The 25,616-nt window shown below is 42.1% G+C and overlaps 1 protein-coding gene across 1 annotated transcript in view; it reads left to right on the top strand.

Annotated features, from left to right (window-relative positions):
• LOC124721846 (early endosome antigen 1-like) overlaps positions 1-25,616 on the top strand; it is a 206,412-nt gene that overhangs the window by 40,364 nt on the left and 140,432 nt on the right. The window contains exons 3-4 of the mRNA XM_047246977.1: positions 5,549-5,634; positions 23,379-23,427. Of these exons, the coding sequence (XP_047102933.1) occupies positions 5,549-5,634; positions 23,379-23,427 (135 nt within the window). The remainder of the gene's footprint in view (positions 1-5,548; positions 5,635-23,378; positions 23,428-25,616) is intronic.

The following is a 25,616-nucleotide window of genomic DNA, read 5'->3' on the forward strand; positions in this document are numbered from 1 at the left end:
AGCACACCAGTGTACACAAGTAGAAAAACATGCTGTTGCCATATCGCTTGCATTGCTGTTGGTCTCATTACTTTTCTCACGCACCTCATATGTGAAGACAGCTGAATTGGCCCAGGAAGGTGAGCCTAGTGACAAAAAAAAATCATACTCCGTTACCACTGCATGCATTGCAGGTGAGGAAGCTATTACCGAACTGTATATGGGATCTTGCCTGATTGAGGAGCAACATTAGTGAGTAATAATTCTACATCAATTTTTTTTATATTTTAAGATCTGGAGTAGGGGAAAAAACAGCTCAAGTGGCCCATGTTAAAGTACTAAATCAACACTGGGGACCATCCACCAATTAGCCAGCACTTATATAGGGTGAGTCACTAACTATTGTCACCAAGAATAACTCCGAAAGTATGTTAGGAGCTGAAAAGTGTGTGGTGGTGGTGGTGGTGGTGGTGGTGGTGGTGGTGATGATGAGGTCCCATACTCCGAGGAGCGTGGGGGACGATGCGGAAGACCTGCACCGCCATACTAGGCAAGATCCTAGCGGAGGTGGTTTGCCATTGCCTTCCTCCAACTGTAATGGGGATGGATGATGATGATGATGATGATGATGATGATGATGATGATGGACAAAAGTTGCATTTAAATGTACGACGTGTAGGATGAGTACGTTGAGGATATCTTTCAGCGTATAAGTCTCTAGCTCTCACTGAATTTCGTTGGCATTCTCCATAAATGAGAAGCATATCGACTTGTGCTTCGAAGGAATGCATCATTCACTTTTGGTTGATTCAATGATACTAGTCTTACCATTCCTATTAGTGTTGTGTTGCTAAACCGTGGAATGGTGCTTAAATGTCAATGGCACGTTAGATGAATGCACTGTATTCAGCAAATATTTACTATTTGCGTGGTATACAAGAGAAAATTGTCAGAGCATGTGCTTAGATACATTCCGAAGTGGTAAGGGATACCATTCGGTCCATGATAAGATGATTGCAGCACTGCTTTGATACCAATGGTCATCACTTCAAACACCTTCTGTAAGTGGACATTCATGCCACCTCTTTGACCTTCATTGAGCTTCAAAGACCTTACTGTTACACATCATTGGATTTGTCTAGATAGCTGCTATCAGAAAATAAGTACCAAACTATAGCATCCCATTTAGAAAAACAAAGTTGACCTTCATATCTCTGACGTGACCCTACCTAGCAACAAAAAAATCAACGTCATATTATGGCTCCCGTGGTCCCATGCACCTTTTGTCCCACAAACTTTTCAGCTACTGTCATACTTTCAGAGTTATTCTAGGTGGAAATGGTTAGTGACTCACCCTGTATAGTGTGTCCCATCTGAACAACGAATAATCCAGAAGTGTAGAAAATGTCACAAGTTAGAATCATTGAACCTTCAGAAAGCCCTTGGACCTCTCTTGTGCTCCTTGGGAAGAAGAAGAAGAAGAAGAAGAAGAAGAAGAATGGCACATGTAGTGTTTCTTCCTCAACTACCATTGATTGAACAAAATCATGAAGAAAGATATCTTTATTAGAGAACATAAACTGATTTGCAAAAATCGCAGTAATAACTTTTATTGTCGATAACCAGTTTTGGTCATCAGTGTTAGCATCTTCAGATCCTGACAGACAGTTTATTGCATATTTCTTAAAATAGCAACAAAAGGACTACTGCCATTTTAAGAAATGTGCACTAACTTGTCTGTCGAGATATGAAGAGGATAACACTGATTACCGAAACTGGGTATAGAGAATAAAGGTTATTATTAGTGATCTTGACAAAGATCACCTCTTGCAGCTCAAACTGAGTAAACTAAATGATCTCTGTCCATTGTCGCATATTGATGGCACCCTAGTCAGCTTAAAAAGATCAAAGTATTTCTGAACTATGGACATACAGAAAGGCTACTGACAGTTTGAGGTTGACAAGGCTGACAGGGAAAAGACTGCCTACATAATTAATGTTATGCCATTTGAACTGTGTGATGCTTCAGCAGCTCTTGAACGTATGAAGGGCCACCTCTTCGACATCTTAAGTGAATGACATGTCTTTGCTGTCTGATTCAAAATGTCAGTTTTTTGAAGTCATTTGAACAACCTCTAAGCCGACTGACAACTGTGTTTCATTGTGTTCAGAGTGCAGGTCTCCACCTGAATCTGAGAAAGTGCCTCTTCATTGCCTGAGAAATAAAAAGCATTGGTATCCAGCTAATGGCAGTGGAGTCTATCCTGACCCAGAGAAAATAACATGCTGTCACAGATTTTCAGACTCCTTGGCACGTTCATGATGTGACAAGTATTCTTGGAATGTGCTCGTACAGTGGGTAATTTCTAAAGGTCTTTTGTATAAAGGCACATCCCTTGCAAGAACTACTGCAGGGAGGCGCTTTCTTTGTCCTTAAGGAGGCACTAGCTTCTTCTCCAGTCCTGGCACTGTATGACGGGAATGCCGAGACAAGACTTCACACTGATGATGCTAACAGTGTGGAGATAGGTGCAGTTCTTGTGCAGAATTAGGAAGATGCTGAAAAGATGATAACTTGTGCTTCCGGATTACTCTCAAAGTCTGAGATGAACTACTCCACAACCTAGAAAGAGTGGCTTATTGTTGTTTGGGCCATCGACAAGTTCTGCCCATATTTATTTGGCAAACAATTCACCATTGTGATAGACCACTGTTCTCTGTGCTGGCTAACTAGCCTGAAGGATCTGGTGGGTCAACTGGTGAGATGGGCTCTGAGGCTTTAGGAATATGACATCACAATGGTATATGAACTCAAGTGCAAACACAAGGATGCCAACTGCCTCTCAAGGAATTCTTTGGGGAACACAGCAGCGTAGTGGAATCCCAAGTCATCACTGCATTTAATGACATTGCTGCTGAACAGAGGGAAGATCCACCATTGCTGAAAGCCATAGAAGCCTTGGAGGAGGAGAAACTGACCAAAGGAGGGTTCCAATTAATAAATGGAACATAATATAAGAGGAAATGTGATCAGATGGAGCAGAAATGGTTGTCATCATTCCAGCTATCCTGAAGTTTTTTCCAGACGCTCCAACATCTGGTGACCTGGGATTCATGAAGACTCGAGACAGAATCAAAGCAGTTATCACTGGCCAGGCCCCTTTCAATCTGGTAGGTAATAAGTGAGCCATCATAAGGAATGCCGGTGATGGGAGCATGTCCCGTACTTACCTGCAAGACGTCTGGTACCAATACTACCTGCAACAGCGCCGTTCTGCCAAATTGGAATCGACCTGTAGGGGGGGTTCCTGAAGTTGACAAACAGGAATTGTTGGATAACAGTCTGCACTGCCTCACATCCAACACTGTCACCAGTGCTATGCCAATTAAAGAAGCTATGATAACTGCTAGGTTCCTGGTAGAAGACATCATTTAGAAGAACGGAGCAAGCCTGTGTGGTGATCCCTGATTGTGTAAAGGTTTTCCAGTCAAGACTAGTGTCAGAGGTAATATCATGTTGCGACATCACCCCCAGGATGTTAACTTCCTACTGCACACCAATGAATGGCCACACAGGATGCTTTAATAAAACACTAGCAGATATGCTCTTCATGTGTGTTGATGTCAAACACAGAGACTGAGATACAGTATGGCCCGTTGTGACATTTGCAGACAACACAGTGAAGAAAGACGCTACAGGCTTCATACTGTTCTTTCTGCTCCACTGTCACAAGGCCGAAACAACAATGGATACTCTGTCACATTTCAGCCTGACAATACTTAAGCCCTCATCACCAGGACCAAAGTAGCAAGGCAACTGGCTCACATACGGACCCTGGATGCCTAGGAGAAAGACTGAGAGTGTTATAATGCAAAGCACGGGCCAGTGTGATACAGCCCAGGGGACTTGGTAAGGATTTTCATGTCCCTGCAGGAAGTAGGACTGTAGGAAAGGTTACTCAAGTGATACTTCTGTTTTGAGGCTGTATTGTATCCTTAGTCATTTGTCAGATGTCAAGTATAAAGACAAGGATGATGATCCTTCATCATTAAGACAAAAGTTCAGACACTCTTTCTGTTCTCTGTATAACACTGTACTATAATTCTTAGGCACAGATCGATGGGATGTTCAAGGGACTGAAGATTCATTTTATGACCACAAAGCTTCAGTGGGAGAGTATACCTTCTATACTCATTGTCGTGAATGCTCAATGACAACTTGCAGAATGTGGGATCTGCCAGTGCTACCATACAGAATACCATCTGACTGTAGTAGGCCTCAGTAAGAATTTCTGAAAGAGCGGGTCACTATTTTTATCCAATAGAAGGAAGGAGCCTGCTGCAAACTGCTGTGCATGCATTGTGATGTAGTGGTTAGCGTCACTAGCTGGCGTACTGTGGGTAACCAGTCTGAAACCCAACCACCAGCAACTGTTATTTATCATTTCTGCAAGGTTCTCAAAGTATTTTATGCTTTTAATTTTTATACATTCTGGAATATTCAATGTTTGTGTAAACAGCAGACTACACTGTCCAGGAGTTCAGTTCTTTTCTAGTTGTACATTGGTGTTCGTAATAAACATGCCTATCTGCACTAAGTGTTGTCTTTCATTGATGACCTTGCTTTCAGGTTTGGGCTTAAGTATGGTTATGATTTGACAATATTTTAAGCATGAGATTGATTAGTCAGTCTGTTCATGGCTCTAGGAAGCCATCTAGTTAGTTTATCACCATAGGTAGTAAGTTTCATGTGTTCCAATGATTATGCTGGAAACATTACATAAAAAGAAATGTTTTTATTATTATACTTAGTATGAAGACATATCATGATTTTGGCTGCAAAGCTTATTCATATGCAAATACTTTCTGAAATAGTACTCTTCGTACATTTTGATGAAACTTTTTGGTAGTTACATGACACTAATTTCTGTTTTGGTGATGAAGGCAGTCCAGGACAATGAACAAAAGTTTTCAGAATGCAGGGGTAAAGCAACAAGCAGCATTTCCCTCACACCAGGATATGTAGCTGAATTTATGAATAATTTCTGTCATATGACCAATGCTTTCATAATTCTGGTCAGCTGTTGGACATTTATTTCCTGTTACTTTTTACTTTAGGCAGTTTACTTTCTCACCACATTATAGGAATGTGTTCTGTAGGTAACATGTCACATACCTGAACTACTGATATAACGTAAATTTTAAGACAGACTGAGCAAACAGCTTTCACATAAGACAACAGTCCTCCATTGCTCCTCCCCACATCAATATGTGTTGTGCATTTGCTCATGTGGGATGGAATGTGATACTGGTAGGTGTTATATTCCACCACATACCATGCTGTGGTTTGTGGGAGTATGAACGTAGATGCAGATGAATAAAAAAAGGTAGCAAACAGTACCCTCAGATACACAGCATCTTTTAGGTTTGTCAATATAAATGTAAATGAAATTATATAATGTTGAGCTATCCCTTGTAATAATTATTGACATTTTACCAAGATTATCATGATTAATTGAGATTTTAAATTTACTGAAGACTATATGATCTGTCTTTCTTCTCTTATTAGCTGAGTTACTGGATACCACAGTACAGTCAAATGATACGCGCTTTGAGACACTACATGAAGAAATTGGAGAAAAGTGTAGCAGACAGGTATTTTCAAAATATATATCTTAAGATAGCTTAATAATGTTTAGCATATGGCATGCTACTAATAAAGTTCAGTAAATATCATTAGTGTCAAGTGGGTCACCATTCTTTTTTTATTTTAGTGGCTATGAATAATATTTTTCCAATAGTTTTGAATTTTGGATTTCAGTAATTTGCTTTCATTGTGAATCTCTTTTAATGCTTTTGAATTTAAGTGTGGTTAAAGAAGAACAAATCATTCACTAGATATGAGGAAGAAATATCTGTATGTTATCATAAAGTTATAGCTTTACATCAAAGTTAGCCATTTTTTTCCACTTTGTGTAAGCTACTTTTATGGCAAACATTCCTTATCAAAAACAGTGTTTTCCCATATGATTATGTAACCATTTAGATACTATCTCATATGTTACTGTTCAAAATAACATTGTCATCACTTGTAATTTCATAATATTCACTCGTTGTAACTGAAGGTAATTTATTTATTTAGTACTGAAATATAAATATTATTACAGTAATATACATAAATGACCTTGTGGATAACATCGGAAGTTCACTGAGGCTTTTTGCGGATGATGCTGTGGTATATCGAGAGGTTGTAACAATGGGAAATTGTACTGAAATGCAGGAAGATCTGCAGTGAATTGATGCATGGTGCAGGGAATGGCAATTGAATCTCAATTTAGACAAGTGTAATGCGCTGCGAATACATAGAAAGAAAGATCCTTTATCATTTAGCTACAATATAGCAGGTCAGCAACTGGAAGCAGTTAATTCCATAAATTATCTGGGAGTACACATTAGGAGTGATTTAAAATGGAATGATCATACAAAGTTGATTGTCAGTAAAGCAGATGCCAGACTGAGATTCATTGGAAGAATCCTAAGGAAATGCAATCCGAAAAGAAAGGAAGTAGGTTACAGTACACTTGTTCGCCCACTGCTTGAATACTGCTCACCAGTGTGGGATCCGTACCAGATAGGGTTGATAGAAGAGATAGAGAAGAGTCAACGGAGAGCAGCGCGCTTCGTTACAGGATCATTTAGTAATCGCGAAAGCATTACAGAGATGATAGATAAACTCCAGTGGAAGACTCTGCAGGAGAGACGCTCAGTAGCTCGGTACGGGCTTTTGTTGAAGTTTCGAGAACATACCTTCATCGAGGAGTGAAGCAGTATATTGCTCCCTCCTACGTATATCTTACGAAGAGACCATGAGGATAAAATCAGAGAAATTAGAGCCCACACAGAGGCATACTGACAATCCTTCTTTCCACGAACGATACGAGACTGGAATAGAAGGGCAAACCGATAGAGGTACTCAAGGTACCCTCCGCCACACACCGTCAGGTGGCTTGCGGAGTATGCATGTAGATGTAGATGTAGAATTGCTCATTGAACCATTATCATCAGTGTATACCTAATTCTCTTTCCTCCTATCTCCCCTCCCGCCCAATCCTCCCCTCTAATATTTTTCCTTCCCCCCCCCCCCCCCCCCCTCCCAAATAATGGCCTGTGCCCAATACAATATGGCTCATTGCTGAGAAGAAGCCACTTACTGAAATTGTGCCATGGTATCCACGTAGATGCTGCAGCTCGCCTGTGGCTCAGTGACAGTTACTGAAATCAGGCACTACAGCACCCAACATTATGTGATGTTTGCAGAACCCACACCACATGCTTCAGTTTGTATAAATACTGGTCATCTGGCCAGGCTGATCATCAGATCAGAAAGTCAATTCAGTGGCTGCTGTAGTGTGGATTTCTACCGTGATGCTGCCACTGTGCGACTATCATTCTGACAGGCCTGCTGCCAGGAGGTCGAGCCAGAGCCTAGATAAACCAAGGGTCAAACTGAGGCCCTCCAAGCCACCAGACCACTGGGTCTCTGGTAATCCATTGAAGACAGTCTGACAGCAGCCAAACATGAAGTACTTGAGTAATGAAAATTGAAACCGACAGCTGTATTGTAATTCAGACGTAATTTATTCAAAATGTGCTACCAGGCCCCTGTATGTGGAAACATACATAGCATGATGGTAAAATATAATGACGGTACTGACAGAAAAAATCACAGTTTATGACTAACATGGAGATAAATCACATCAAGGTCTGAAACCTAGTATACAAATATTGTTGAAGTTGTTATGAATGTTGGCAACATTGTTTTATGCCCACTACATATCCTGCAATTAGTAGAAACATCGGTGACTTGTTTCATTGTTACTTTGGAGACATTGCATATTTATGGCCTGTTACTTACACAAGCTACACATATGTTATGCAAATGTGTTTGTGGACCGTAGGGATATGACTGGGTTGCTGTTTAATAATATCATCAGAGCATCTGTTTGTAGTTTTTGTGACTTCAATGCTATTTATATACTAGGTTTTAGACTTTGATTTACATTATAAAACGTTTAAGCAATATAAATTAGATGCTGAAATTTGTTTTGTTTGGGTGCTGAGAGTATGCTATGTATGTTTCAATATACAGGGGCCTAAAGCTGACACTTTTTTGCATGGAAACTGGTAATATGTTATGAATAAATGATGTGTGAATTACAATACAGCTGTCGGTTTCAATTTTCATTATTCAAGTAAACCACTGGGTGTCTGCCAGCTGTGCCACCTCACACCACAGCTGAGTCAGCACTGTTGGCCACCTGAGTATGCGTGCATCGCAAGGAACTCTGCCGCCAAGCTGAGCTAGATCTAGCAAAAGCTGATTGTGTCACTTTTACACCGAGGACGATTGGCACACTACCACACTGCCTACTGCTGTATAACGTGGCCATGAGCCACCAGTACACTCTGTGTTGGTAAGTAAGTAAAAGTTTCTGCTGACAACAATCTTTATTTGATTCACACTGGCTCCCCAGCTACCACCAGAGAATACCCATACCTGTTAAAAGTAGTGTCAGAAGTAGAATTTAAACCCATTCCCCACACAAGTGGACTTGTAACAAGAGTGAGCAGTCTGTTGTGGAGGTTAATGGGACTCAGTGAGTCAGACAGAGGTTGTCATCGGCAGAAACCTTTATTTACATCCCAACAGTGTGTAACGGTGGCTCACGCCGATGTCAGTGCTGGCTGGACAATGAGGCATCGTACCTATGTTCCGCCTGTAGTGGAGACAGCCTGCTGTTGCTACATCTATCTCAGTTCGACAGTGTGGGAACCTTCTACATGTACATCTACACCTCCAGCTATGTGACTACTCTGCAAATCACAGTTAAGTGCATGACAGAGGGTTCATTGAACCACCTTCAAGCTATTTCTCTGCCATTCCACTCTCGAACGTGTAGGAAAAACAAACACTTTAATCTTTCTGTTCCAGCTCTGATTTATTTTGTTGCAGTGATCATTTCTCCCTTTGTAGGTGGACACCAGCAAAATTGAAATGCACACCCAGTACAGAAGGACAAAAGGTGTGTGTGTGAGTGTGTATGTTTGTGTTGGGGGGGGGGGGGGGGAGGGGGGGGGGGGGGGCAGATGCTGGTAAGGCAGATGGAGGATGACCTTCGAGCTGGTTTGTTGGACATAGTGGTCCCAGAGTGGAAAGCCACTGAGCTCTCTTCAAAATCTATTTTATCGTCAGAGCACACAGTGCATGTATCAGTATTTGAGCAATACAGGAGAAGGCATACATTATTAAAAACATTTCTTTCCTATAAAACAAAGCACCAGGATAGTTAATTCCAAAGACCACTACAATTAGAGCTCTTGTGTTAGGAAAAACAATTTCCGTTAAATAGCTTATATTAAGTTTCTTGACTTCAATAAGTTCTAGGCAGTTACTCTTTTCTCAAAAGAATTCAGGTCCACTAATCCCAAAGAGCTGCCTCAATTAACTCCACATAACTTTACAAATATTTTGTTAGAATTCTGTATCCTAAATGGGTGTGACTGACCAGTGAAACAGGTAATAAAATATTGATAGAAATCAATATAACATTAAGTAAGCATTTGTAACTGACCAGTTAAACAGTTTGCTTTAAAATTTAAAGCAAATAACACAGCATCAAACAAGTAACCATTACTGCCCAGGAGGCCAGCTTACTTAAACAGTACCAGGCGTGGTTTTACAGAGAGAATGCCCAGTAGCGAATACGAAAATATTTCTTAGACACAGATGGGTGTAACTGACGAGTAGAAGAAACAGTTAAATCTAATCTTTCTGAGAAATCTATGATAGTCTTAACCAAGCAGTACTCGTACATGGCACGCCAAACTCTGTCAGCTTACACAACGTGAAAGGCAGCGTTTTATGTCACCTTTTCCAATTGACAATGCCTTCCCACACTGTACAAGGTAATTTCTGGAGCTGGTCAAATCAGAGAGAGCACTACGACAGAAAAATGCTGTTAGATTAAGCATAATTTACATTGCCCATTTGCCACAAGGCAATTAATGAAAGACACTCTGAACACAATTGCGTTTAACATAGAAACTGCAAGTTACATCAGTGCCTTTCAAAATTTCAATACTAACTTAAGCATGGGAAAACAGAGGACACACTTGGCTTCACACTTCCCTCCCCTTCGCAGCTGAAAGCTGATTTAAGTCTTAAACATAGACTAAGGTTATGACAAGCTCAGCAAACATCAAGGAACTCCTTTATAGAGTTGACAGATGTTCACAGGTGAGGCACAGTCAAAGCCAGATCACAACCTTTGTTTCAACTTGGCGCTAAACCTGACACCAGAGCCACAATCCCTGTGCCAGCAGACTTCCTTGGTCCGCTGCATCCCTTCCATTGACAGTGGCCACCCATCTCCCCCTACGCTATCCTCCACTATGGACATGTACACAATGCCGATCCTCAAAGCTGGCTGCTGGCAACATGCTCTCAGTTCATTACAGCCACCTCTCTTCGTCTATCTGGTCTCACTTCAATCTTTATACTCACCACACAGCTCACACCCTCTGGCCTGCAGCAACGCATCAATATCTTTGCCTTTGTCAATCAACACCGGGCAAAACCAATGGACATGGATCAAAAATATTTTTGCATTCAGAGGAGAAATTTGGTGATGGAAATAATGTATAAAGATCCTGCCAAATGAAAAATGCCTTTGTTTTAATGAATGCCACCCCAATTTGCATATATCATATCATATTATATTATATCCGTGACACACTCTGCCTTACTTTGTGAAGCTTGAAATTTACAGTGGACTTCAATGTGAGATGTTGTTCATGGTTTCCACAGTGAAATTCTGTCTTGAGATCTGGCAGGAAATCCAAAGATATTCTGGCTGTACGGAAAGTACACCAGTGGCAAGACACAATCAATACCTTCACTGCAGAGTAGCAATTGTAGTATCACCTATGATAGTGCCACTAAAGTGGTTACTAAAAACAGTTTTCTAAAAGTCCATCATCGAAGAATACAAAGTAAATGTTCTAGAAATTGAATCAAGAACAGCTGCCAATGTGAGTAAGTTAGAAGTTCATGTCCACAGCATAGTGAAGCAGCTTAAATCACTTAATAAAGGCAATTCCATCAATCCATATTTTATACCAATTAGGTTCCTTTCAGAGTATGTTGTTACAATAGCTCCATATTTAGTAATCATACACAACAGCTCACTCAACAAAAGATCAATACCTAAAGACAGGGAAGTTGTGCAATCACACCAGTACTAAAGACAATAATCTGTTGAACTGCAGCCCTGTATCACTGACATCAATTTGCAGTAGGATTTTATAACATTTTGTTTGAACATTTTGAATTACTTTTAAGAAAATGATTTATTCACAAGTAGCGTGGACTCGGAAAAGATCATTCTCGTGAACCACAACTTGCTCTTTATTCACACAAAGTAATGAATGCTATTGACAGCATATGCAGCAGACCGAGGAAGTCTGCTGGCACAGGGCTTGTGGCTGTGGCACCAAGTTTAGCACCAAGCTGTAGCAAAGTTTGCAATCTGGCATTGACTGTGCCTGGTCTGTGGAACTGCAGTAAGTATTCTTGAACTTTATAAAGGAGTTCCTTGATGTTCGCCAAGCTCGTCATAACCTTGCACTTTGTAATGTGACTGTGTTCATGATTTCACGTCAGAACCATCACAGTTCATAGTAATTGGCAGCAAGTTATCAGGTAGAACAGAAGTGATATCTGGCATTCCCCAAAGAAGTGTTATAAGCCCTATGCTTTTCCTGATCTATACGAATGATTTAGGAGACAATCTAAGCAGCCCTCATGGATTGTTTGCAGATCATGCTGTCACCTTGTAACATATGCGTACTCAGGCAGCTGGCCAATGCTGGCTCAGCTGTGGTACAAGGTAGCACAGTTGGGCTTGACCGTAGGTTATGCTGGCTGGCTGATTTGTGCATCTGCTGGTGGCAGAAGCCCAGTAGTTCGGTGGCTGGGAGGGTCTCAGCCCGACCCTCAACCCATCAAGGCAAGGACCCTGTGGCAGACGCTCTGGTCAAGTTGACCAGAATGAGATTTCCACTCTGCAGTGGAGTGTGCGCTGATACGAAACTTCCTGGCAGATTAAAACTGTGTGCCGGACCGAGACTCGAACTTGGGATCTTTGCCTTTCGCGGGCAAGTTCTCTACAAAAGAGCCCGCGAAACGTAAAGGTCCCAAGTTCTAGTCTTGGTCCGGCACACAGTTTTAATCTGCCAGGAAGTTCCATATCAGCGCACACTCTGCTGCAGAGTGAAAATCTCATTCTGGAAACGTCCCCCAGGCTGTGGCTAAGCCATGTCTCCGCAATATCGTTTCTTTCAGGATTGCTAGTTCTGCAAGGTTCGCAGGAGAGCTTCTGTAAAGTTTGGAAGGTAGGAGACGAGGTACTGGCAAAAATAAAGCTGTGAGGACAGGGTGAGAGTCGTGCTTGGGTAACTCAGTTGGTAGAGCACTTGCCCGCTAAAGGCAAAGGTCCCAAGTTCGAGTCTCATTGTGGCACACAGTTTTAATCTGCCAGGAAGTTTCTTGGTCAAGTTGATGTTTGCCCAGTGGCAGCATCATGATGGAAGGCCACAATACAGCCAGTGCCTAACTGATTGAATGAACATCCTGGCCAACATTCTGTATTTATACACACCAAAGCAACATTATTGTGTTGTCGCTGCCTCAAATGTCATGTATGCCCTGTGCCAAAGTGTCCGTGGTTTCATTAAATTTCTAGTCACTGACACAGAGGCAAACTGCAGCACCTAAGCAGGTACAGTGACTACTGCTGTGCTAACTTATTATGGCAAGTGGCTTCTTTATGGCAACAGGTTCCCTTCCGTAAACTTTGCCCTTTGCCTCCTGCCTCTAATTTTCACATAACTCTTCCAGTTAACTCTCCTGCTATAGTTCAACCAGAACCTACCCTATAGTTCAGCCAAGACTTGCCTTTCATCAGCTCCTGGACATGCATGTGTTCCCTCTGCCTCTCCCCACCACTCCCTGCCCCTCCCAACCACTCTCTGCCCCTCCCCACCCCTCCCTGCCCCTCCCCACCACTCCCTGCCCTTTACCTCCCACTCTGCCCTTCTCTCATTCCCTTACCCCTCTGCCAGTGCCCTGCTGCCCACCCCGCTGGTATACCTCTGCCCAACCCCACCCCGTTGCCTCTTCCCTGCCACGCTCGCCCCCTCTGCCACGCTCGCCCCCTCTGCCACGCTCGCCCCCTCTGCCACGCTCGCCCCCTCTGCCACGCTCGCCCCCTCTGCCACGCTCGCCCCCTCTGCCACGCTCGCCCCCCCCCCCCCCATCCTCATCCTCTGCCAGCCTACCCCCTCTGCCCAACTCCCTCCCTAGCTGATCCTTTGCCATTCACTCCCTCTGCCAGCCTAATCCCCCTGCTTGTCCTGTGAAACACCCACTTCTGTGCTGCTATCCTGGCATATCTAGAAGGAACAGGCCAAAACTTATATTGTAGCAGCAATCATTTATTATATTATTTCTGCTGTATGCTGATTCATGTGAATCACACTTCAGAAGTGACCAATACTGTCTTATGTACCAAACATTTTATGTAGAAATGGGAGTAGGGTTGTGGTGCAATGAGTGAGTGGATGGATTTGCATACAGTAAATCCACATCTATATAAACTTTCCTCAAACCGTATTTCAGTGAGTGGCCATTGTGGTGTAGCGGGTAGAGTGCTTAGCTCCTGCCTTGAATGTCATGTCTAGTAGCTTGGATTTTTTGACCTTCCATTTCATCTAGAATACCCCTAGATCCTCTCATCCTGCTATTAAATTAAGTACTGGTGATCTTCAGGGGTAAAAGGTAGCCTGGATGATGTGTTTGCCACCCTCTTCCTCCAGTAAATACAGCAATTGAAAGGCTGCACTCTACCTGCACTCATGGGTTGAGTACCACAGACTTGGCTCATAATTCAACACTCCTTTGCTTGTTAGCAGATGTGTTGTCATGCTGATATGAAAAAGTTCACTTCCCAAATTTAGCTACAATATGGAAAACATACTGTTGTCTAAAACGCTTTTGCGAACACTTTTTTTTTTTTTTTTTTTCAGAATGAGATTTCCACTCTGCAGCAGAGTGTGCACTGATATGAAACTTCCTGGATGATTAAAACTGTGTGTCGGACCGAGACTCGAACTTGGGACCTTTGCCTTTCGCGGGCAAATGCTCTAGCAACTGAGCTACCCAAGCACGACTCACACCCCATCCTCACAGCTTTACTTCTGCCAGTACCTCTGTAAAGTTTGGAAGGTAGGAGACAAGGTACTGGCAGAAGTAAAGCTGTGAGGACGGGACGTGAGTCGTGCTTGGGTATCTCAGTTGGTAGAGCACTTGCCCATGAAAGGCAAAGGTCCCGAGTTCGAGTCTCGGTCCGGCACCCAGTTTTAATCTGCCAGGAAGTTTCACTTTTTTTTCGTTTATCCATTGACAAAACCTCATGATTTTAGCTAGTAACAAGAAAGACAGCACTATCTTCACCATATGTTGCTGTGCTTAAAGACACTCACTTAAAATATTGTTAATATTGTTTGCTAGATGCCCACAAGATTCACACATGTCCAAATGAGTGCCATGTCATTTATTGTGACTTATCAGTTCACAAAACCATCTTAATTTCCCTACCCGGTGGGACATACTTTGATAGCAGTAAACACTCTAATCCAAATTTATTTGGAGAGAGTTTTTTTGAACATTAAGTTTGACACAAGAAACTGCCACAACGTAGGTGGAATTATCTTGTCATTGTGATGAGCAACAGGTATTAACTACAGGAAGCACCCATTTAGCAGTTTTTCATTTTCTTATTCATAGAAACTGGTAAATTTACATTTCCGGAGTGGAACATGTAAGCACAGAAGCATGAAATCACATATTGCCTGTACTGTCACACATAGCTATTATGCAAGTGGCATCTTAGTGAGATTCATTGGCATTTTTGCTTAGGGGCTCATCACTTACTTTGCAGTGACCATCTGGTAGTTACTTTTGAAGGAAAATGTTAGAATTTAGCCCAGAAGGTGTCATTTTTCATCATAAGTTCTTTGTTGAGCTAGTAAGCTGCTGAAAGTTTTGGCCAAAAGTATACAGACTCCACAAAGTTTGTTAAAGTGAAAATAAACCTTTTCCTTTTATGGAAACTAAAGCCTTTTACTTCTTTGTGAATGACTCTCATACACTTGGTCTGTCATCAGAGACTTTACTTTTCAAGATTCCAAGGACTTCCCAAGGGGATACAGTTTATGGTGTATAGCTTCTATCGGCTCTGTGTGAGATGTGAATATTTAGTTGCATTAACTAGTCAGCATGATGTTTGGGATACATTCTTAAAACAATTTCAGATGTACAAGGTTGAAGGAAGCTGATAGGGTTCTGCAGTTACTGTTCCGACAGTCAGTGATGATGTAATTATTTTACACATTGAAATCAAGAGCATGATATCTTGCTGGAAAACAAAAAGAGGAGAAGGAACATCAGACACTTGTCCATAGGCAAATGTTGGCACTGTTTTCACCACTATAAGTGACACTACATGTTGAGGCTTTTGGGCAATGCTGCTCTGATAAAAATGGAAACTTATTGCTTTTTAATTGATTATAATTTCAGTGACCTCTGTACCTGACCTGCTGTTTAAGTCATTTGCTGTAGTTGACAAACATATCTGATTCTTGGTTTATACAGAATGTATTAGAGTTTGTCAATTCATAGGCCTGCCAGATGATTTGAATTAGTGCTTACTTTGTTTTCCTCTTCACAATTTTATTCACTTGCTATTTGAGTGTATAGTAAAAAGTAAGATAGTGCTGCGGAGAAAAGACTGGATTAATATTCTGATAGAGATGGATTAAAAACCCATGTAGACATCATTGTTTAGGATTTCCATAATTTCCCTAAATGCCTTCATGAGAAAGTGCGGATTGTTACTTCATCTAGGTCATAAAAATTCAGTGTATGGGGCAAGTAGGCCTGCTGGATGCTCTGCTGTATTTCATGGGGAAGAAATTGAAGCATTCCTGCTGTATCATGAGCTCACATATACAACTTATTAGTATAGCTATTGCATTTTCCTACACTTGGGGTATGTACAAAATATGAACATTGGTGTTTTTGGTCTTGTTAATTATACTTCACTGTCTGTTGTGAGAAGAGTTCTAAGGTATAAGCACCTGTAGTGCACATTGTGGGTAGTTACATGTAGTCATTAAGTGCTTGACAGCCTATGCTATCTGTATCTCTTCTATCAACACAAGCTTTTCTGAATTGTGCAGGTGGGAACCCCCACCTCACCCCTTGCAATATATCCTACATTCCTGTAACACTCCTGGCCTCAACCTTCACTAGTCTCTGTCCTTCATCTATCTATCCCCTTCCTTGCTCGCACTCCCGCACTGCAAAGTCTTCTGTTCCAGTTCCTCTCTTCTACTTATCTCCTTTTCCACCACTTTTCAAACATCCTGACTGCACCTAACAGCCCCACCTTGTCCTCATGTACACTTCCATAAACTACACCAAACCTTCCCTTATCTGTACCCTGCTTTACTTCCTCCTCCACCTCTCCCACCCCTTCTCCTGCCCACCCCCCCTCCCTCACCCATACCCCTGCCCACCCCCCCTCCCTCACCCATACCCCTGCCCACCCCCCCTCCCTCACCCATACCCCTGCCCACCCCCCCTCCCCCACCCATACCCCTGCCCACCCCCCTCCCCCACCCATACCCCTGCCCACCCCCCTCCCCCACCCATACCCCTGCCCACCCCCCTCCCCCACCCATACCCCTGCCCCCCCTCCCTCCCCCACCCATACCCCTGCCCACCCCCCTCCCCCACCTATACCCCTGCCCACCCCCCCTCCCCCACCCATACCCCTGCCCACCCCCCTCCCCCACCTATACCCCTGCCCACCCCCCTCTCCCACCCCTTCCCACACCCACCCTCTCCCCCACCCTACCCCTTCCCCCACCCTCACCCTCCCTCACCTCTTCCCCCACCCTCACCCTCCCTCACCTCTTCCCCCATCCACCCCCTCCGTTGCCTCTTCCCCTTCCCCCATCCACCCCCTCCGTTGCCTCTTCCCCTTCCCCCATCCACCCCCTCCGTTGCCTCTTCCCCTTCCCCCATCCACCCCCTCCCTTGCCTCTTCCCCTTTCCCCATCCACCCCCTCCCCTGCCTCTTCCCCTTCTCCTATCCACCCCCTCCCCTGCCTCTTCCCCTTCTCCTATCCACCCCCTCCCCTGCCTCTTCCCCTTCCCCCATCCACCCCCTCCCTTGCCTCTTCCCCTTCCCCCATCCACCCCCTCCCCTGCCTCTTCCCCTTCCCCTATCCACCCCCTCCCCTGCCTCTTCCCCTTCCCCCATCCACCCCCTCCCCTGCCTCTTCCCCTTCCCCCATCCACCCCCTCCCCTGCCTCTTCCCTTTCCCCCATCCACCCCCTCCCCTGCCTCTTCCCCTTCCCCCATCCACCCCCTCCCCTGCCTCTTCCCCTTCCCCCATTCACCCATCTCCCCTCCCACCTCCCCCTCCCCCCTCCCCCTCCCCCTCCCCCCTCCCCCTCCCCCCTCCCCCTCCCCCCTCCCCTCCACCTCTCACTTCCCTTCACCATCCCCCTCCCCTTCCCCTCCACCTCTCACTTCCCTTCACCATCCCCCTCCCCTTCCCCTCCCACTTCCCCTCCACCTCTCCCTTCTGTTCACCCGCCCCCTCCCTCTCACCCCAGCCTCCCCCTTATCCCTACCACTCACAGATTGTTTCTCTCATCAGGTGTCATTGCTGTACACGGTCTAGCCTCAACAGCCAGAGATAGTGGTTATGTGTGTGAGTTGTATTTGTGTGAAAGTGTTTTTTTTTCTGCTTTAGAAGGCCTTTTGGCAGAAAGCTTAAATGTATGGCATTGTTTTCATTGTGCTTGCTGTGACTCAATTTCTCTTGTGCATGGTGAGTAGCAGTCTATCCATTTCATAATATTGTCCTTATTCCAGCGTCAATTTTCCATGGTTTATTCTTACATTAATTAACCAGAAATGACTTAGTTTACAATTTCTGTGCCTATTTTTCTTTTTGTCCACCCTGATAGCGGAGTGGTCAGCATGGCAGTCTGTTACGCCAAGGGGCCCGAGTTCTATTCCCGGCTGGGTCGGAGATTTTCTCCACTCAGGGACTGGTAGTTGTGTTGTCCTCATTGTCATTTCATCATCATCAGGGGAAGGCAATGGGAAACCACCACTGGAATCACTTTCCTAGATGCTCATGTGGTGGACCTCTCTTGGGAGGCTTCCCCCATTACAAGATCTGCCGTAAGGCAGAACACAAAGTGGTTTTTCTTTTTGCTCTGCATTTGACATGTCTCAATCATCTTGTCTGTTTTTTTTTGTGCTATTAATATTCTTGTTTTAGTAACAAAGTAGTACATAATGTTTTGAATGAAGTTAGTGATAGTTTTAGTTGTTGTTATGGTCTTCAATCTGGAGAGAGGTTTGGTGCCACACTCCAGACTACTGTCATATGCAAGCCTCTTCATCTCCAAATAATTAATGCAGTCACACATTTATTATAATATCTTGAACAAAAAATTTTGTTTAGTACTTACATATAACATATTTGTCAGCCAACCATCTTCATATAATTTTCCATTTTCAAAAATTTTGGACAATTCGCTTTGGCGTTTCACAGTGCCTGAAATCATTGTGACATCACCATGATTAAAAGTGTTTATTGATACCAATTTACAATGCCTATTTTTAATGATGTGTTGGCTTTACAGTTACCTTTGGCTTCACTTTGAGTAGTGCACCATTGTTTCCAAGTATTTAGTTCACTCTGTTAAGTTAGATACTTTCATTGAAACATAAGGTATTTGTTTTGTGATGAGATGTTTTCTTAGTTATACATCCAATTTCATTTTAGATTACTTTGTAACTAATATTATTTTAATGCCACTGATCATACTCTTGTTTGTTATGGTATTCTGGAGTAATATCTAAAGAGCATAGCACCCATGGTCTAGAGGTAGCATCTTTGATTCATAATCAAAAGAGCTTTGGTCCTGGGTTCGAATCCTGCTGCTGCTTAAATTTTGATTAATAATCAGCATTGGCGGCCAAAGACTTCTGGCATAAGAAGTCACCCTCATTCTGCCAACAGCCTCGTCAAACAGGGCAGAGGAGCGGACAGAGGTTCAGGGCACTCTCTTGTCCTAGGGGTGGAAAACTGCCCCTAAAGGCATAAGAATCAGCAATGATCAACAGCATGAGGATGCAGAAGGCAATGGAAACCACTGCATAGGACATATGGCCTGTAATTGAAGAAGTGTCATGATCATCCCTCCATTGGCTAAAGATTCCGGAATAGTCCCCATTAGGATGTCTGGGAGGGTACTGCCAAGGGGGAGGTTATCATGAGAAAAAGATTGAATAACCAACAAGTAATGAACGGAAGGATAATGTTCTACGAGTCAGGGCGTGGTATGTCAGAAGCTTGAACATGGTAGGAAAATTAGAAAATCTGAAAATGGAAATGCAAAGGCTCAATCTAAATATAGTAGGGGTCAGTGAAGTGAAGTGGAAAGAAGACAAGTATTTCTGGTCAGATGAGTATAGGGTAATATCAACAGCAGCAGAAAATGGTACAACAGGAGTAGGATTCATTATGAATAGGAAGGTTGAGCAAAGAGTGTGTTCCTGTTGAACAGTTCAGTGACAGGATTGTTCTCATCAAAATCGACAGTAAACCAACACCGACAACGATAGTTCAGGTATACATGCTGACATCACAAGCTGAATTCGAAGAGATACAGAAAGTGCATGAAGATATTGAAAGGGTAATACAGTATGTAAAGGGGAATGAAAATCTAATAGTCATGGGGGACTGGAATGCAGTTGTAGGGAAAAGAGTAGAAGAAAAGGTTACAGGAGAATACGGGCTTGGGACAAGGAATGAGAGTGGAGAAAGACTAAGAGTTCTTTAACAAGTTTCAGCTAGTAATAGCGAATACCGTGTTCAAGAATCACAAGAGGAGGAGGTATACTTGGAAAAGGCTGGGTGATATGGGAAGATTTCAGTTAGATTACATCATGGTCAGACAGAGGTTCTGGATAGTAAGACATACCCAGGAGCAGATATAGACTCAAATCACAATATAGTAGTGATGAAGAGTAGGCTGAGGTTTAAGACGTTAGTCAGGGAGAATCAATATGCAAAAAAGAAGTGGTATACAGAAGTACTAAGGAATGATGAGATACACTTGAAGTTCTCTAATGCTATAGATACAGCAATAAGGAATAGCTCAGTAGGCATTATAGTTGAAGAGGAATGGACATCTCTGAAAAGGGCCATCACAGAAGTTGGGAAAGAAAACATAGGTAGAAAGAAGGTAACTGCCAAGAAACCATGGATAACAGAAGACATACTTCAGTTGATTGATGAAAGGTGGAAGTACAAAAATGTTCCGGGAAACTCAGGAATACAGAAATACAAGTCGGGGAGAAATGAAATAAATAGGAAATGCGGGGAAGCTAAGCTGCAGGAAAAATGTGAAGACATTGAAAAAGAAATGCTAGTCGGAGGGACAGACTCAGCATACAGGAAAGTCAAAACAACCTTCAGTGACATTAAAAGCAAGGGTTGTAACATTAAGAGTGCAATGGGAATTCCACTGTTAAATGCAGAGGTGAGAGCGAATAGGTGGAAAGAATACATTGAATGAAAGCCTCTATGAGGGGGAAGATTTGTCTGATGTGATAGAAGAAGAAACAGGAGTCGATTTAGAAGAGAGAGAGGATCCAGTATTAGAATCAGAATTTAAAAAGAGTTTTGGAGGACTTAAGGTCAAATAAGGCAGAAGGGATAGGTAACATTCCATCAGAATGTCTAAAATCATTGGGGGAAGTGGCAACAAAATGACACACGTTGGTGTGACGAACGTATGAGTGGCGACATACCATCTTGACTTTCAGAAAAGCATCATCCACACAATTCCGAAGACGGCAAGAGCTGACAAGTGCTAGAATTATCGCACAATCAGCTTGACAGCTCATGCATCCAAGTTGCTTACAAGAATAATATACAGAAGAATGGAAAAGAAAATTGAGACTGCACTAGATGTCGATCAGTTTGGCTAGAGGAAAAGTAAAGGCACAAGAGAGGCAGTTCTGACATTGCGGTTAATAATGGAAGCAAGGCTAAAGAAAAATCAAGACACATTCAAAGGATTTGTCAACCTGGAAAAGGCATTTGACAATGTAAAACGGTGCAAGATGTTCGAAATTCTGAAAAAAAGTAGGGGTAAGCTATAGGGAGATACGGGTCATATACAATATGTACAATAGCCAAGAGGGAATAATAAGAATGGATGACCAGGAATGATGTGCTCATATTAAAAAGAGTGTAAGACAAGGATGCAGCCTTTCGCCCCTACTGCTCAATCTGTACATCAAGTAAGCAATGATGGAAATAAAAGAAAGGTTCAAGATTGGAATTAAAATTCAAGGTGAAAGGATCTCAGTGATATGATTTGCTGACGACATTGCTATCCTGAGTGAAAGTGAAGAAGAATTACATTATGTGCTGAACAGAATGAACAGTCTAATGAGTACACAGTATGAATTGAGAGTAAATTGGAGAAAGACAAAGGTAATGAGAAGTAGTAGAAATGAGAACAGCGAGAAACTTACCATCAGGATTGATGGTCATGAAGTAGATCCAGTTAAGGAATTCTGCTACCTAGGCAGCAAAATAACCTGTAGTCGACGGAGCAAGGAGGACATCAAAAGCAGACTAGCTATGGCAAAAAAGGCATTCCTGGCCACTAGAAGTCTATGAATATCAAATATCGGCCATAATTTGAGAAAGAAATTTCTGAGAATGTACGTCTGGAGTACAGCATTGTATGGTAGTGAAACATGGACTGTGGGAAAGCCAGAACAGAAGAGAACTGAAGCATTTGAGATGCGGTGCTACAGATGAATGTTGGAAATTAGGTGGACTGATAAGGTATGGAATGAGGAGGTTCTACGCAGAATCGGAGAGGAAAGGAATGTGTGGAAAACACTGATAAGGAGAAGGGACAGGATGATAGGACATCTGTTAAGAGATGAGGGAATGACTTCCATGGTACTAGAGGGAGCTGTAGAGGGCAAAAACAGTAGAGGAAGACAGAGATTGGAATACGTCCAGCAAATAATTGAAGACGTAGGTTGCAAGTGCTGCTCCGAGACGAAGAGGTTAGCACAGTTTCGTGGCGGGCTGCATCAAACCAGTTAGACTGAGTGGGGAGTGAGCCTTACGCTTTCTTTTGTTGATTAGCATTATTCCTTTATGTTCCTAAATTGTTGGAAAATAGTAGTTAAACATTAAAGTTTGGGTGCTGAAGAACAATTGTGGTGTAATAAAATATTACAGACAGACTTTTATCACTTGTGTAAAGAGTTGAAGCCCACGATAATGATTATTTGAAAGCAACTAATTTTCCAAAACACTAAATTAAGTCACTATGTCGGATTGAAAGAAATAGTTAATAAGTTTTGTTTTTACTCAGTTATATCGTGAAGTCCAATATTAACAGGTAATAGACAGCATGAAACAACTAGTTGTATTAAATTACCAGATGTGAGTGAATATTTTCAAAGAGAGTATGTAGTGAGTTTGAGTCTTTTGCAGTATAATTGCTATTGCCAGCATGAGTGTAAAATTTCAGCTCAATGGGGGTAGTGTCATTGCGACAAAAGTGTAAGACTTTTATTCTGTGCTTTTGGAAATGTAATGTATAGGAAACAGGATGCAAAATAGACTTAGCTTATGGTATGCTGTTATTTTTACAGTGTCTATTTCTTTTGTGTTGATTACACACAATTTTGTATCAAACCTGTTGTTTATTGTGATAAATGTTGTTCTTAGTTTTTGTTGCTACTGCTTCTCATAAGTGTTACTTATTTGCTGGAAACAGGAAAGAGGAAGAACTAAACTTGCCACTAACAACGCTTTCACAATAAAAAGCAAAACATATTCCATACAAAAATCGCTGTTTATTTGTTACAAAAATAAGGGATATTCCAAAGATAATGTTATGTCATTATCACCAATGAAGAAATTGATAGGGTGTAGATCAAATACAGCAACACTCAGTAGTTCACTGTAGTGAAACTGGAAAAAAAAAAAATTGCCAGAGACTGATTACTACAGTTAATGTCGCGTGTGTGTTTTAAGCAGTATCTTATTTTTAGGTATCAGAATTTCTGTATGTGTTCTATAAGTTAAGTCATAAATGTTTCTTTTAAGTGTTTTGATGGTTCTCTAAGTGGAACATTGAATTTCAGGATGGCGTTCAAGTTCTCAGAAGTAACAGTGATGTTGACCAGGACATAGGTAAGCATTGGGCATTGCATGTGGAAGTTAATAAACCACAAAGCATATACTAATCATTACTTCAAGTTGTAAATTTGTAAAGCCATGAGTCTTGCCTGAAACACACTTTTGTAGTAGTGTTGGCACATACTTTAGTAGTCACTGTTGGTAGACATCTTATTTGGTGTTTCAATAATGGGAATTCTTGGATAAAAAGAGTAACCAAAAATGAGAAATAGCTACAGGCAAGTGATAGCTGATTGACGTGTGGTTCATAGAAACTCGTAAGAGCACAGAATTGTTACAAGCGTTAGAGCCGTGCTGGTGCATACGTGCACACACAGACATGCATGGCACAGGGGCACGTGGATGAGTGTATATCACAGGTATTTTCTATGATTTGTCTAGAGCAAATTGACACATGTGCAGGTGGCCCACACACAGTGTGTGTGAGGAGGGAGGCAACAGGCATGTGGCCTTGTCACGCCGGTAAAGCTTTATCACAACGTATCGGCACTAATGGGACTGGCAAGTGAACAAATGCGTACAGAATTAGAATTTCTTTTTAGCTGTCAATTTTCCATTTTTTCTATGGAGGAGCTGTCTGCTGTATACCTGAGATTCATGAATTGTGACCACATTGTAATGAAATTTAAATTGATAATCAAATATTGAATAATATTGAAGGCCATTGTTTCAGCTATAGAACTTTATATTTGTGTGAAAGAATAGCTGATGAAATAATGCTCCCTTTGAGTTAGCTGCTAAAATTGCGGCGACACTGAGACATATTTTGAACAGAACAAATTAAAAAGATTTATGTTGACTTTAATTGTCATCCGTGTTTGTAATTAGCAACAAAACTTAAATCCAGCTTCACTAGCTTTCATAACTCAATCCAGCACTCATTACACCTGATAATATGTACAGAAAGAGAAAGGAAGTGTAAGATGTAGTGATGAGAAGAGATGGGTACCATTCGAATAAATGTCGACGTGGATAATTATTTGAATATGTAGATCATTTAACCAGATTTATTCACCAATAAATTATTTGTGACATAAATAACGAATAACGTGTAATGCCATCATATTTTCTTTGTTTACTTCTTGTAGTATTTTTTTCCTTGGCCCAGTGCAGTTTCTGCTTGATAAATAACTTATTAATGATTAGTCTAGAAGTGTGTCTTTGTGGCTCATTGGCTTAAATTCCAAACTACAAAACTAAGGCCATAGGGGCCTATCCCCAGTTGGTCCTAAGATTTCCTCTGTTACTTATCACTTTTTCCACCTATGAAAATGGCAGTAATTACAAGTCAAGTTGCACCGTATTCCGCAGTACATGTTGAAATGTAGAACCCCCTCTAATTGGCTCTATAAGTCTATTTGGTTTTGGGAAGAAGTCTAAGTGCGCACGACTGTGCACAGTAATGCACTGCAGTGCTGGAACAAACCTTCGAGTAGAGCACAGCTTTACTTGATTTGTAGCGTAGTCAGGAAACCACAGCTGCCCAGTGTGCAGGCTGCAATGTAACGTCGTCGTTTTATTGGCTGTCGCAGCCTGGCTATTGCAGATGAGCTGCTGAGTGTGTTACAGCCTTATTACAGGACCAACTCGGCCCCATTCAACTGTGTCTGCGCCTGCCAGTATGTCTCCACCTCCCATTGCTAACATGTGCAAGAACTATGTAAGCCACCAATGATGAGAACACAGCCAACAAAAATTCATAATCTTCAACACTTTTCTTAGACTGCTAAGACTATCAGATATACATGTCTACTTGGTATAATTACTCAATTCATTCGTGTTTGTAGTGCTACAAAATGAGTGAACTCTGAGCAAGCTTGCCATTAGAACATGGAATAGTTTTTTGATCCGACAGGCATCTACTCAATTATAGGCTTTTAGATTCAAAAATATAGAAAGAGACACTGGGATTAGGTCCATAAAGGTTCATAAAATTGCAGCACACGTGCAGCTTTTGTGTAATGAAAGTTCCAGAAGACAATTGAAAGACAATTCTTGTCTTTCTAAACCAAAGCAATTATTGCAGCAGTGTGTTATCCATGATTTAGAAACAAGTACCACATTTCACCCGTATTGCTGATTGCTGTTTGTGGCCAAGGGTGCCTTTCAACAACATACAGAGACATAACAGCCAAAGAAATATCAGAGAAAATCGGTCACAAGTTTTGAGTGATATCATGGCA

The sequence above is a fragment of the Schistocerca piceifrons genome, chromosome X, assembly GCF_021461385.2.
Source record: "Schistocerca piceifrons isolate TAMUIC-IGC-003096 chromosome X, iqSchPice1.1, whole genome shotgun sequence".
In the NCBI taxonomy this organism is placed as follows: domain Eukaryota; kingdom Metazoa; phylum Arthropoda; class Insecta; order Orthoptera; family Acrididae; genus Schistocerca; species Schistocerca piceifrons.